The sequence below is a fragment of the Equus caballus genome, chromosome 29 (genome assembly GCF_041296265.1).
Source record: "Equus caballus isolate H_3958 breed thoroughbred chromosome 29, TB-T2T, whole genome shotgun sequence".
NCBI classification, from domain to species: Eukaryota; Metazoa; Chordata; class Mammalia; order Perissodactyla; family Equidae; genus Equus; species Equus caballus.
Window position 1 is genome coordinate 28,007,294 of NC_091712.1, and position 16,304 is coordinate 28,023,597.

The 16,304-nt window shown below is 35.6% G+C and overlaps 1 protein-coding gene across 1 annotated transcript in view; it reads right to left on the reverse strand.

Annotated features, from left to right (window-relative positions):
- MALRD1 (MAM and LDL receptor class A domain containing 1) overlaps positions 1-16,304 on the reverse strand; it is a 653,802-nt gene that overhangs the window by 608,477 nt on the left and 29,021 nt on the right. The window contains exons 3-4 of the mRNA XM_023631939.2: positions 6,783-6,877; positions 6,537-6,698 (exon numbers count right to left, since the gene is read on the reverse strand). Coding sequence (XP_023487707.2) covers positions 6,537-6,698; positions 6,783-6,877 — 257 coding nt within the window. The remainder of the gene's footprint in view (positions 1-6,536; positions 6,699-6,782; positions 6,878-16,304) is intronic.

Here is a 16,304-nt window from a genome sequence, read left to right on the forward strand (position 1 = left end):
TGTACACATTCAGCACAAACTTGCCCTTCGTAGACCTTTTTGATCTACAGTTGGTTGAATCTGTGGATGCAGAACCTTGGATACAGAGGACCAATAGTATTGTTGAATAACCTAATTATACATTAAAAATTCTATTCTCGGAGCTGGCCTAGTGGCACAGTGGTTAAGTTCGCACATTCCGCTTCGGTGGCCGAGTTCCCAGGTTCGGATCCTGGGTGCAGACCTACACACCACTTGTCAAGCCATGCTGTGACAGGCGTCCCACATATAAAGTGGAGGAAGTTGGGCACAGATGTTAGCCCAGGGCCAATCTTCCTCAAAATAAAGAAAAGAAATCTATTCTCTATGGATTAATATTTTATTCTTCTTGAAAGCCTTTCACATAGATGCATTCCTTAGTTCTTGTTGAGTTAAGCATACCCCCATAGCAGCCGTATTGAAAGAGAGAAGTAGAAATAACTGTTAACTAATCACAAGTCTCTCCTTTTTTTCTCCACACTCTCCTCTCCCAAAAACCATTCATCCTCAGGATTTCAACTGTCACCCACACTGATGAAACACAAATTTACGTCACATATCTCCACAGCCTGCTGGACATTCTCACTCAAATAACACAAAGTCATTTCTTATTCATAATGTTCTTTCCCCTCAAACTGGACCTCTCATCTGATTCTCATTCTCTGACAATGGGAGCAGAAGACTGCTGCTCTTCAATGCTCAAAAATCCAAAATGACCTTTAGAATCACTTTCTTCTCCAGTCCCACGTCCAATCAGTCAAGATCTAATAAGCCCTCTTTTCTTTCCATTCGTATTTTCACACGTGATTTAATGAAGCAGCTTTTAAATTATCTTCTTACCTTCAACTCTCTCTTCATCAGAGTATGCAATCCGTACAATATATTTATTTGATTCAATTAAATGATATGTTAACTTGGTATAACTGAGGAAAAGTTAGAGTGAAAATTGGCTACTGTTCGAGCCCACTTGTCCAGCAAGAAGAAATATTTTTCTTAGGGAAATAACTATTTCTCTAAGCCTAAGTAAATTTACTAATGGGTCTGTGTTGCTACGAAACCTCAGGCATAACTAGATAATCTAGTTAAATATATTTAAACAAAAATATTTTCCAAGGATTTTGGTTGGGATCTCGAAACAAGAGATGGGTTGAATTAGCTCAAGAAAGTGGAAACCCAAGATGATTTTTTAAAAAAAGCCAGGTTCTATGGTCAGAGGCTGCATTTGTGTATGGTAGCTGTATTTCTAAGAAAAGTGATGTCTACCATTCCTTGTTTACTCCAAAACTTTGGCAAATAAGTTTTTTCCAAACATCCACCTCATTTGAACTGTGTTGGGGAAATAAAGAAAAGAGCAGTAAGGTAGCAAAGTAAGAGCAGATCATAATACAGATAATGGAGTTAGGAATTTGGCAACATCACAGATGCAGGTATAGCCTGCACCGATCCAATGTAGACGTGAGGCAAATTCCTCTCACCCCAAACATTGTAAGAGAAGACGGCCTCTGAAGGGAGGCAGGGCATCAGCACTCAAGCCACTTAATTTAAATCTTAGATGAAACTTTGACCATAGGTGAATACTAGACATAAACTCACTTAGATTACACTAGTAAATACATAAACAGAAACTCTGCTAGTTATATTTATCGTACTAAGTTTTCTTAGTAGTATACATTCAATATTATTTCTCAAGTAAACATGTGAAACACAAAAAGATGGCAGTAATCTTTTCTCATCATGAGTTCACATAGTAAATATTCTTGAAGTAATGGGTAAAATGGCTCAGATTATGATTTTGAAAGTTTGAAAGTAGAAATTTTTGTTAACAATTCATATTTATTGCTATTAATAACATCTTTCGTCTATTAATAAAGCCTGTTGTTTCTGAATAGGAAGTTGTTGAGAACTCGCTAGCATTTCTAAATGGAATAGGAAAGAAATGATAAGTAGATAATAGTGTATTAAAAATGCTTCAGTATCTTTTTAAAATACAGACAGTGACTTCTCATTTAGTTTAAGAATCCAAACATTCAACTTGAAAACCATAATCAGTGATATGCCTAGTAATATACTATCCATTCCTTCCTACCTATAAAACTAATACATTAGTTCCCTTTGAGGACAAAAAAATGGGGGTGAGGGAAAGTTTCCCTAGAATTTGAGACTAAATTTCTGCCATATGTTTAGCCTAGTTTATTCTTTGCTTCCATGAATATTTTAAGACAATAGTAAAATTAACTGCTTATATCTGCAATTTTGAAAACTGTGATTGCAGTTTATCAGCATCATGCAGTGCATAATAATGTTGCTTTATCCAATACAGCAGACAAAAGAATATTTAATGAGTCACACAACAGATTGGACCAAATCTTGAGGTTGGATTTTTTTCCCTCTATAGCTTAGAAATCCTTATGATGCTTTAACATGATGGAAAAATTATCATGGGTCAGTGACTAAATGATTGAGATTTGAAATCGAACTATTCTAGGTTCTAATCCGGGATGGAATTTAGTAGGTTATTCCACTCTCTAAAGCTCGTAATACTCATGTGAACAATGGGGTAAATTATAGTTCTACTTCATAGAACTGCCATGAAGGGTCAATAAGATAATGTAAACAAAGGACGAAGTGCTCAGTAAATGCTAGATGTTATTATGCCTTAAACATCTTCAGAAACTTTCTGAAATGCTGCCATCTTTGTTGACTAAATGCATAAACACCATTCTTGGTTTATGCAGCAGTATTCCCTCAGAAATTAAACATGCTTCAATTTTATTAAGGGATAGACCTAGTACTTTATAGATGAAGGTTAGGGTTAGGGTTAGGGGGTCTATAAAGCCCCCACATGAGAGGCAGATCCAGAGGCTTTCTCAGAAGCCCATGCTAAGCCAGGGTCCAGCTGGGACTCAAATCTCCTGCTTGGATATTTCTAAAGGAAGTATGAGTGGTTTTAAAACTATCAGAAGGCAGCACGAAGGGGAAATTGCAGATAATAAAATAATTCTCAGAGGTGTGTAAATTGATGAAGCTGCAGATATTGTCTGGAGATGCTGATTACAAAATGCCCTCAAATAAGCCTCTTGCTAAAGCTTTTCAGGTATGAGCTACTAGATGGGGGCAGGCAGTATTACAAGCACAGCACATCTCTGTGGCCCACTAAACAAAGGCAAATGAACGTCTGCTCACTTGCTGACAGGATAGAACTAAAACGTATCTGCAATCTTAAAGATTGGTGCAGCCGAAGGATCTCAGGAGAGTCATAGGGGTTCCTAATTTTTACAAAGCCCTTAAAGTAGAAGCACTGTTTTCATATCAGCAATGAAGTATTTTAGGAAACAAATTAATACATTGCACATGAATCTGCTTTGGTTGAAGCCACTGTCACATTTTAAAGCACTCAAGTGAATAACCTTGCTGCGTCAGCTACAGCTAAATTGCTCTGGAGATGATATATTTGGGAGTTTTAAGTTTTATATTTAGCTACTACACATACTTAATCATCAACCCCCACAACATGCCAGTTGGGAATGGACAGCTGAGAAAAACAAGGAAATTATTTTGAAAGCTTTAACCTACAAGATCCAGCAGGTCCCAGCTCTGCCCAACATCCAAATCTCTATTACACTGTGAGTAAAGACCTTGACCTGAAGATGGAGATAGAGATAAGAAGGCAAACTTGACAAAGGTAGTTTAAGACTCTTTTGCCATCCGCTCTGTTTCAAAGTTGGAAAAGCTGTGTAAATACTGGTAAAGTTTATTCATAGACGAGATTCCTATCTCAGTCTTTAAATTTTATACAAGCACGCAGACAGAAGGAGCTTCAGCAAGTTCATCCTTCAGCATCTAATCAATGTGAGTCAGTCACCTCAAAAGCACTCTTGGCTTTGTTTTGTTGCTTTTGTTGTTATTGAGAAAAGATAGAGAGACATAGGGGAGCGAGAAGAGGAGTGGAAGACAGAAACTAGAAATTTCTCTAGCGGTTAATGCCACCCAAACATCCACAACAAATTGGTTGCGTTATTGGTGCTTGGGGTTCTCATTTTGCACACCACTCCCCACCAAAGCCAGGAACACATAGCGTCCCATCTGCATGCCTGTCAAAAATCTTCTCTTTGCAAATTATATATCATATTAGGAGTTAATACACAAAATATGTAAGGAACTCATAAACTCAATAGCAAAAACACAAATAAAATAGGCAGAGGACCTGAACAGACATTCTTCCAAAGAAGACATATAAACGGCCAGCAGGTACATGAAAAGGTACTCAACATCAGTGATCATCAGGGAAGGGCAAATCAAAACTACAAAGAGATACATTTCACACCTGTTAGAATGTCTATCATCCAAAACAACAAGAGATAATGCGTTGGTGAGAATGTGGAGAAAAGGGAACCCTTGTGCACTGTTGGTAGAAATGTAAACTGGCATAGCCACTGTGGAAAACAGCATGGTGTTCCTCGAGAAATTAAAATTAGAACTACCATGTGATCCAGCACTCCTACTCTGGGTACACATTCAGTGGAAATTAAATCACTATCTCAAAGAGATATCTGCACTCTCGTATTTATTGCAACATTAATTCACAATAACCAAGACATGGAAACAACCCAAGTGTTCATCAATGGATAAATAGGTAAAGAAGACATGGTATATACATAGAAAGGAATAATTAAGCTGAAAAATCCTGCCATTTATGACAACACGGATGGACCTTGAGGGCATTATGCTAAGTGAAATCTCAGACAGAGAAAGACAAATACTATATGATCTCACTTATATGTGGAATCTAAAAAAGACGAACTCATACAAGCAGAGAGTACAATGGTAGCTGACAGGGGCTGGGAAATGGGAAAATTGGGGAAATTTTGGTCAAAGGGTGCAAATTTCTAGCAATAAGATGAATAAATTCTGGGTATCTAACATGCAGCATGGTGAATATAAGTAATAATACTGTATTCCATACTTGGAAGTTGCTAAGAGAGTAGATCTTAAATGTTTTCACTGTATGGAAAAAAATTGTAATTATGTGAGGTTATGGATATGTTAACTAACTTTATTTGTGGTAATCAGTCCACAATATATATGTCTATCAAATCCTCACATTGTACACCTTAAATTTACACAATGTTATGTGTCAATTATATCTCAATAAAGCTGGGGAAAAAATCTCAACATGGTACTGGAACATTCCCTGAATCCCACCTAGTACATTCCAAGTGCCCCAAGTAAGTCTTTGTTAAATAAGTGAATCATTCATTCACAAGAAGACTCAAATGCCTGATGTCTTAAGATCCCTCCTCACACACACACCCAATATTTGACTTCAACAGAGTGCAAAGCCTCAAACCACAGAATTGTTTCCAATTATACAGTTCCTCTTCGGTCCTATCATCCAGGTATCATTTAGCCAACTAAGCGATTTTCTTTGATCTTCTTTGATTCTCTGTATAGTTTTAAAAAGCTTGAAAATTCCAAACTATTGTGATTTTATGACAGATCAATTAAGAAAATGTGCCATTCTTATACCTTACAATACAACTTTTATAATAGAGATTCTGCTCATTCTCCCATCCTTCCTTTTAGTTGCTCAAAATAACTGAAGTTAAAAGTCAATCCAATTCAATCCCTATATTTAAGCAAGCACTAAATCCATCAAATATCAGATGATTTTCTTCTCTGTATCAAAATTATAAAATTTATTATTATATTATTCTAATAGTATATGATAAAGGAAAACTACTTGGATTAATTGGCCCACAAACCAGGCTTAAAAAGTAAATTCATTCGGAATAAAATGCTTTAGGATTCCATTTTTAACTGGAAAATTTTGCTTGGCTGTCCCAAATTTTAAAATATGTAATACTTTTCCAAGAACTCCCGCAATAATCATTTCATTATAATTTCCACCATATATAAGTTTTACTAGACTGTATAAATAAGTTTGTCTTTTATAGATTTGCATTGGCTTTAATTCTCAAAATTACTTTGGAAAATAATGGCTGTATTGAATAATTTGAGTTTAACCATGAAATAAATATGACAATGATTCCATTTCAACAGCATCTGGAATTAGTACTTAAATCAAACAGTCTATTTCCTCATACCCAACATAACCCTGTTCTCTCAAAAGCCTGAGAAAAGTCTGGAAGGGAAGTGACCCTTAAGAATAAGAAATGAAAGGAAAGAGGAGGTTGGAATAGTAAGAGAAAGAGAGGAAAATGGAGGGGATTCAAGAAATTCAGAAGAGAATCAGATTATATTTTACTAATATATCTTAATATATATCAACTTTAGTTTTGATATACAAATTTAAAACCTTTTTTAAAAATGCCTTTTTAGGTGACTGGCCATCACAATCTCCTGGGACTCTTTAGTTTCAGCACTTGAAAATTCTGGCAAATCCCTCAGTCTTCAGCCACTGGGACCGTTATCATCTACTTTTAATTCACCTGGTGTTAAAGAACTGTATCTTATCATTTTTCCTTCAAAGACATAGTTAGAAAATACAACACACCTACCTGAAATCTCTGGGAACTCTGGATTTTGATGACATTTCTCTCCCACTGATTTTGGCTCCCAACTGTGTTTTGCCACAAATGATGAATAGGACCGCCACATGTAGTTTGAAGACCAGCCGTTAATTTGCCACTCCCTTGGCTGGAGAAGTAATAAAATGTAATCTGTGAAAAATAATGTCCAAACAATTATAATAAAGAAGTTCCCAAATGTGAAAAGTATTTAAAGTGTTGTGTGTTTTCAAATACCTGACAAACATGTTGGTTATTTGTCGGAAGAAAAACTCTGCTTCTTAAGTTTGAGAAAGTAGCATTTACTTTGGAGACCAGTGAGAGGAAGTACGCTGTTAGAAACAAGAGTCAGCATGTTAGATTCAAAGCAATCTGTAGTAAACTTATTTACTACACCAGGGAATAATTCAGGCCTATATCTACATTAGGTCAATATATTTTTGTTTAAAGAATGAAACATCTAACCACATCTTTTGCTTTTACAAATGGTCTGACTGATATTTTTACTTCATTATAACCCCCAGTGAAATAACCAGTGGTGCTTATACTTTCTAGAACACCATTATGGGCTGCAGTCCATAAACCAGTTTAGCTCATATAACATAGAAGGTTATAACCCTACAAAGATGGTACCCAGGGAAAACATTATAGTGGGACTGTTACTGGGAATGCCCACTAAATAAGCAACTCAATGAAGAATTCAAGAGATCGTTGTTTGCTGTGATTTTCTCCAGAAAAAAAATGGATCAAATAGTCCGAACTTTTCCCAGGATTATGGAAAATGATACCGATCCCCACTGCTCTCCTACACACTGCAGTACAGACTATAGCAATGGACTGTTTCTGTGTGGAAGCCTCTAAAATAAATGTGGAACATTCCCTAGGCTTTCCTCTGTTTCCTGCAGTGCTTGACAACATTACAGTGTATAATCTGGGAACGATTATTTTCTGCTACTCTATTTGATGTGCCGCTATTTGTCAAAAGGAATGAAAAAAATGATGTTGATGATGATTATGATTACATATCTACCCAAGTTATTCAGTGGTATTTTAAAGCTGGATTGGAAATCAAATTTAATTGCCACATCATTGAGAAAATCAATAGTAAAATTATGAAACCTAAGAAACCTCTTCTTCTCTACTCTTACTCCAAAATTATACTCTAATTAAGCAGAAAACACTGACGATAATGATTGCTTATAGTTATAGCCAGAGGCATAATTCAAATCTCTGCAATAACAGAAAATTTTTCTGAGAAGGTACTCCCTGGAATCATTATATAAACATAATTAAGATGAAAAGCTGGTATCACAGTGAGACAAGTGAACTATCATTAGTTTGTTCTTGCTTCTTATTCCACAGGTGAAGCAAATGGCAACCAAGTGAATAATCAAATCAACATAGTGAGCCATATGGATATTTTGTTTTAGGTTTAAATAAGATTGTATTAGCAATACATAGGGCAATAGTATTCAACAGACCTTAAATTATCGTTTATAAATATTCAGCTACTACAAGGCATCCATGAGATATACAGAAGAGATTATCTTCACTGTCAAGGAAATTACTTAAATTAATCATCCTTATTTTTAAAAGTTTGGTTCAAAATTCAGATTTGACACATTAAGCTATTTAAAAATAGAGTAGCATTTGCAATGAAATTTTTCAACTCTCGCAGATAAATAAATTATTTAAATATTTAAGCAGGGTGTTTTATAAATATAAACTGTGGCATTTGGTATGTGTTATGCCACTGTAAATTATTCCGCATTTTGTCAAAAATTAAATAAAGATTAATCTTCAGGTTATTGTAAAAAAGTAAAGTTTTAAATTCAGAAACAGGTTGAGATCTTTTGACATTTGTTCTAATAATCAAGTTTCTTTTTGTAGGCAAATAAAATATTCAAAATGCATCCAATAACAATATCTCTTTTCTACCTTTAATTTCAACTTAGTGACAATAGCAAGCATTTTTTAAAATACACACTCGATTTTACCTTTCTCCCTATAGTATGAATACAGAATTTCTTTATTTAACAGATAGAGATGTTCCTCAGAGAGGAATACCACCTCATAGAAAGTTCTCTTGCATTCCATAAAACTTTGGTCATCAGTGTCTATGAGTATAAAAGAAAGAAGGATGTCACAACTAGAAGGATCCACAGGTAGAATATACAACTATGTACTGGGAGGGATTTGGGGAGAAAAAGCAGATCCTTGAGCATAACTTTTGCACATACCTATTCTCTCATCTGGCACCCTCTCTTACTACTGGCTCTAACCATTGAGAGGAGATTTATGAAGCTGATAACAAAAAACATATCCAATGTTCTCTTTACACACCCCTCTTACTTTTTGAAGGAGCCTATACATATCACACACACACAAACACCCATACACACACATCATCATCATCATCATATGTCTCCTATTATTCTGTATACCACATTCACTTCAGTTTATTTATACGATTCATAAATTCTCATTTTATGTTTGTGTCCATAAAAGCAACTGCATAGCATTTCTTTAACACGTATTTAAAATAATCTTCTGAGAAAGTGTTAATAATTCAAATGACAAAATAAGAGTACAAACAGCATGATTTCATTTATAATCTTAAATGTTTATATTAAAGGGCTTTCAAAAATATTTTTTCTTAGTTGCTGGGTAAGCGTTGAAGTAAAATCCAAACATAAATCAAGTATGATGATTAAAAACAAAAGGAAGTATATAAAATATGAAAGCAAAAAAAACCATGAATCAAAATTTGGAGGGCTAAATCCAATAACTTTAGCTGTGAAATCCACCAACCTTGATCCTCAGGAAAGATAAGGTAGAATTTTCAGTCTCACTTTCCTCAACTATTAACAGGCAGCCTTGGGTTTCTTTCATTCCCCAAGTTCTAAGTGATTAATGGGAATGAATGTGAGCAGGAGAAACATAAATCCTATTGCATGCTACAGAGTATCCAACTGGCTCAAAGGAACTCAAAAAATGGAATATTTTAATAGTGAGATAATATCAGTTGTCAAGAACATTTCCAAAAGAATCAGGCCACAGGAATGGATCATCATGACAAGGTCCAAGGCCTGAAGCAAAGGTTAAAATGTCAAAACTTTCGGAAAGGGAAAAGTGTGTTCATCTATGACAGAAATACGGTCCTGTTCAGATAACAGAGGAAATAATAGTCTTCGATACAAACTCCTTCAACTTGGTAATTTCTATTTATTAAGTTCTGTTTCCATGGAATCCTAAGTTTTGTCACATACCTGTTCATTAAACTAACAAGATCAAAACAACCATGTAATGTTTGCTACAACTGTATCTCTTAAAGGATACCTTCGAATAGTAATCCCTTATCATTGCTAGCAATTGTGAATGAATGCTGCCATATCAACTTAAGTCAACTTCAGTGCTAAAGAGCTAGGTGAGTCACTTTAATAAATGGTAAAACATACAATAAACATGACGGTGATGTTAATGAAAATGCCAATATAAAGACATCTGAAAATTTTCTCCTCCATAAAAGCAATGAAAAAATTGACAAAAATGGCCATAGCAAGGATTAGGGCAAACTAGAGAGCTTTCACTCAAGAAATGGCTGAATTGCAGTTGCCCACTCTTTAACTCCACAGTAACTTTGAAAAATGGTAGCACACACTCCTGGTACAGCATGGCAGCTGCAAGAATGAGCAGAATAGAGCTAGAGCTCTTTGAAAGCCTCATTATCAAATAATTATCATTATTTGACATGTCTGGTGTTTCTTAAAAGACCCTACTTACAAGTCTGCCTGAAATTGATCGTATTAATAACTTGTCCAGTGCAAAAGCCTTCTTCTCAGCAGGCATTTGTTGAAAACAATTACTGAGAAGTGTTTTAACTTTACAGTTGCCTGAGGCATTGTAAACTGTTGGGGCTAACAACAGACTAACCAAAAAGCTTAAAATAAAATCTGAAGAATGAGGTGCCCTATAGGGGCTTTGAAACACTCCAACATATTCCTGTGAATGCCTAGGACTGTGCACATGCTCATGGTTTCTGTTAGCTCTTTGAAATATTTAAAATAGCTGATGTAAAGTCTTGCCTAGGGCTGTGCCTGAGACTGTGCATGCGTAGGACTGTGTACATGCTCTGGAAAGACCTGAAAAGGCCCTAAGCTCTCATCTCTGGCTGATTCTGAAGATCTATGGAAGCAGGAAGTGAAAACTAAAACAGAGTTATCAACTGCCTAGGTGACTGCTAAAGGTGCACCCCAACATGTACATAGAGTCCCCCCAAAGCATAGGAGATTTATTGGTTCCAGGCATTTAAAGAAGTCTCTCTCCAATCATTAGTTTACCACTAAGCTGACCAAGCAGAGAATTCAGTGGCCATACATGACAAGAATAAAGACTTTAGAGAATTAGTTCAGAAAAGTCACTAGACTAAAAAACAACAACAAATACAACAAACAGCAACAGCAGCAAACCCTGGGAGGAAAGTGATCAGATTTCCAGATTTTAAATGTCCAAGTTTCAAAAGAAATTGTGAGAAATTCAAAGAAACAAGAAAAAGTGGCCCATACAGATGAAAGAATGCAATCAATAGAAAGTGTCTCTGAGGAAGTCCAGACGTTGGACCTACTGGATGAAGACTTTAAATCAGCTATTTTAAATATTTCAAAGAGCTAATGGAAACGATGTTTAAAAAACTACAGAAACCATGAGAATAATGCCTCACAAAGTAGAGAATATCAATAAAGAGACAGAAATTATAAAAATCTATAACTAATTATTATACTCCATTGTTATAGTGGATAAAAATTAGCTTTTACAATTAATAAATATTATAATTCAGTGTTGATGGGCACACAATATATAAAGATGTAATTTGTGGCAGTAACAATATAAAGGTGGGGAGAATGGTGCTGGATAAGATCAAAGTTTTTTATATGCTATTGCAATTAAATTGGTATTAATCTGACCTAGATTGTTGTAAATTAAGATGTTAAATGTGATCCCTAGGGCAGCCACTCATAAAGTAATTCAAAAACACATAGTAGAAAAAATGAATTAATATGATACACTAGAAAATATTTATTTAACACAAAAGAAGACATTAATGGAGGAACATAGTAACAGGAAAGACATAAGACATGCAGAAAACAAGTAGCAGATGGCAGGCATAAATTCTATTTTATCAGTAATTATGATATATGTAAATAGATTAAAATCTCCAATGAAAAGTTCAAGGGTGGCATATCGTTATACAAAGACAATCCAATCATAGAATGTGTCTCTCACTTGAGATTCAGCTACACAAACAGCCTGAAAATAAAAGTATATAAAAAGCATACCATACCAACCATAACCAAAAGAAAGCTGGAAATTCAGAAAAGAAAGATTTTAACACAAAATGGTTGGCATTAGAGATAACAAGGACAAATTATAATGATAAAAGAATGAACCTATCAAGAAAATATAACAATTATAAACATATATGCATCTAAAAACAGAGCCCCAAATTATATGAGGCAGTAGCTAAGAGAATTGAAGTGAAAATAGACAATTCAACAATAATAGTTGGAGACTTCAATACTCCACTTTCAAAAATACATAGGACAATTAGACAGAAGATCAGTAAGGAAACAGAAGACCTGAACAACACTAAACACCAATTAGACCTGACAGACACATATAGAAAACTCCAACCAACAACAGCAAAACACACATGCTTCTACAGTGCACACAGAATATTCTCCAGGAAAGATCATATTTTAGTCCATAAAACAAGTCTCAATACGTTTAAGAGGATGTGAATCATACAAGTACGTTCTATAGCCATAATGGAGCAATTTGAGTCAATAGCAGAAAGAAATGTGGGAAATTCACAATATGTGGAAATTAAATAACACACTCCTGAATAACCAACGGGGCAAAGGAGAAATTAGAGGAGAAATTAGAAAATACTTGAGATGAATGAAAATGAAAATATAATCTTTCAAAATATATGAGATGCAGGTATATTAGTGCTTAGAAATAAATTTATAGCTGTAAACTAATAATTTTTTTAAAGTTTTAAAAACAACAATCTAACCTTCCACCCCATCAAGCTAGAAGAAGAGCAAACTAAACTCAAAGCAAGCAGAGGAAGAAAATGATAAATATTAGAGCATAAATGAATGAAATAGAGAATAGACAAATGATAGAAAAACAATTAAATAAACCAAAAGTTGGTTCTAAGAAAGATCAACAAAATTGACAAAACTTTCACAAGACTGACCAATAACAACAAAAAATTGAAGACTCAATTTACTAAATGAAGAGTGAAATAGGGGCAGAACTATCATACTTATAGAAATAAAAACAACTATAAGGTAACATTATCAACAATTTCAAGCTAGTAAATTAGATAACCCAGATGATGTGGACAAATTCCTAGAAAAACACAAAACTGACTCAGGACCAAAACTGACTCAAGAAGAAATATAAAAACTGAATAAGCTGTAACAAGTAAAGATAATGAATCAGTAATCAAGAAGCTTTCCACAAAGAAATTCTCAGTCACAGAAGGATCAACTAGAGAATTTTATAAACATTTAAAGAAGAAGTAATAGCAATACTTGACAAGTTCTTTTTTTTTTTTTTTTTTGAGGAAGATTAGCCTTGAGCTAACATCTGCTGCCAATCCTCCTCTTTTTGCTGAGGAAGACTGGCCCTGAGCTGACATCCGTTCCCATCTTCCTCCATTTTATATATGGGACACCTAGCACAGCATGACTTGCCAAGCAGTGCTATGTCCACACCCGGGATTGGAGCCTGCGAACCCCAGGCCACTGAAGCAGAACGTGCGCACCTAACTGCTGCACCACTGGGCCAGCCCCACAAGTTCTTGAACAAATTAGGGGAGCATATAACACTCCCCAACTCATTCTATGAGACCATTATTACCTCGATACCAAAACCAGACAAACATATCACAAGAAAAGAAAACTACAGATCAATATCCCTAACGAACATAAATGTAAAAACACTAAACAAAATACTAGCAAGCCTCATCAAGCAAGATATGAAAAGGATTATTCATCATCACCAAGTGGAATTTATCCCAGGAATGCAAAGTTGGTTCCACATATGAAAACCAATCACTATAAAACACCATATTGATCAAATAAAGACCAATAATGACATGATCATCTCAATAGATGTAGAAAATATATTTGACAAAGTCTAACACTCTCTCATAAAACACTCAGCATATTAGTAACAGAAAGGAACATGTTACCTGATAAGTGGCATCCACAAAAAACCCTCAGCTAACATCATAACTGACAGTAAAAGATTAAAATTTTGTCCCCTAATAGGAACAAGACAAGGATATCTGCTACTACCACTTCTACTCAACATTGTACTGGAGTTTCTAGCCGGGAAATTAGACCAAAAAATTAAGAAAAGACATCCAGAATGGAAACAAAAAGTAAAACTATCTCTATTCACAGACGACATGCTCTTCCATGTAGAATGCCCTAAGGAAACTCCCCCAACAACAGCAACAAACTATTAGAGCTAATAAATAAGTTAGGTAAGTTTGTAGGATACACAATCAATATACAAAAATCTGTTTCATTTCTATAGACTGGCAATGAAAGATCTGAAAAGCTAAGAAAATCTCATTTATAATAACATCAAAAAGAATAAAATACATAGGAATAAATTTTAAAAAAAAACAAATTTTGTATTCTGAAAATTACAAAGCAATGCCAAACGAAATTAGAGGACCTAAATAAATGGAAAGACATCATGTGTACATCGGTAGGAACATTTAATATTATTGATATGGCAATAGTCTCTAATTTTATTAGCAGATTCAGTGCAATTTCTCTCAAAAGTTCTAGTACTATTTTTGCAGCAATTAATAAGATGATCCTAAAATTTGTATAGAAATGAAAAAACAAAACACTAAAGTAGCCCAAAAAATCTTAAAAGAGAAGAACAGAATTGGACTAACACTTCCCTATTTTAAAACTCACTGCAAAGCTACAGTAATCAAGACAGCATGGTACTGGCATTAGTATAGACATAAAGGTTGGAAGTCCAGAAATAAATCCGTGCATCTGTGGTCAACTGATTTTTGATCAGAGGCCAAAACAGTTCAATGGAGAAAGAATAGTTTTTCAACATAGAGTACTGAAACAACTAGATAGCCACATGCAAAAGAAAGTGGCTACCTCACACTACATGCAAAAATTAACTCAAGATTGATTAAAAACCTAAATTTAAGATGTAAAACTCTGAGAAGAGATCATAGATGTAAGTCTTTGTGACCTCAGACAAGGCAATGTCTTCTAAGCTATGACTCCTAAAGCAAAAGGAAGCAAGCAAACAAGTAAATGAATGCATTTTACTTCATCAAAATTATACAAGTAAGGGCTGGATGGACTAGAGGCATTAATGGGAAACATCTTGAACTTTGGGAATGCTCTAAAACAAACGAATGAAAATGGTGGCAAGAATGAAAAATTAAACACATAAGTGAAAAACTGGAGGAATTGAGACCACATAAAACAGAAAAAGGAAAGCCCTGGGATTTGCCCCAAATCATGCTCAAAGGAGTTAATGTCAAAGTTGAATCAAGAATCTAGGCCTCTGGGCTTCAAATTTAGATTTTTTTCCCTCTCTACCAAGTAAAAGGAAATTTTACTCATTCCAAATTTTTTTTTTTTTTAAAGATTGGCACCTGAGCTAACAACTGTTGCCAATCTTTTTTTTTTGTTTCTGCTTTATCTCCCCAACTCCCCTCCCCCCCGCCCCCCATACACAGTTGTATATCTTAGTTGCAGGTCCTTCTAGTTGTGGCTCACGGGACGCCGCCTCAACGTGGCCTGACGAGCGGTGCCATGTCCATGCCCAGGATCCGAACCTGGGCCGCTGCAGCGGAGCGCGCGAACTTAACCACTCGGCCATGGAGCCGGCCACTCCAAAATTTAATTATAAGCATGAATGGACAATCAAGAAATTATAAAACTGTCTTTTCCTAAAAACTTCAAAAATTAGTGTATTGATTTTCTGTTGCTGCCATGATAAGTTACCATACCCTTAGTGACATAAAACAACACAAATGTATTATCTCACAGTTTTTTTTTTTTAAAGATTGGCACCTGAGCTAACAACTGTTGCCAATCTTCTTTTCTTCTTCTTCTTCTTCTTCTCCTCCCCAAAGCCCCCTAGTACATAGTCGTGTATTCCAGTTGTGAGTGCCTCTAGTCGTGCCATGTAGGACACCACCTCAGCATGGCCTGATGAGCGGTGCCATATCCACATCCAGGATTCAAACTGGTGAAACCTTGGGCCGCTGAAGCAGAGCATGTGAACTTAACCACTCGGCCACAGGGCTGGCCCCTCACGGTTTCTATACAGGTCAGAAGTCCAGGTACAGCACGGCTCAGACGCTACTTTGCTTAGAGGTTCAATAGACAAAATGGAGATATTGGCTGGTTGTACCCGTTTCTCAAGGCTCTGGGGGGATGAATCATTTTCAAGCTCATTCAGGTTGTTGGCAAAACTCAATTCCATGCAGTCGTAGAACTGAGGTCCCTTTATCCTTTCTGGGTGTTAACAGGTAATTGTCCTCTGCTTCCAGAGGCCCCTGAATTCCTTGTTTTGTGGCCTCCTTTCTCCATCTGCAAAGCCATCAGCACGGGTGAACTTCTTCTCATACTTCCAAAATCTCTGATCTTCTCTTTTGCCTCATCTCTTCTGCCTTCCTCGTCTACTTCATCT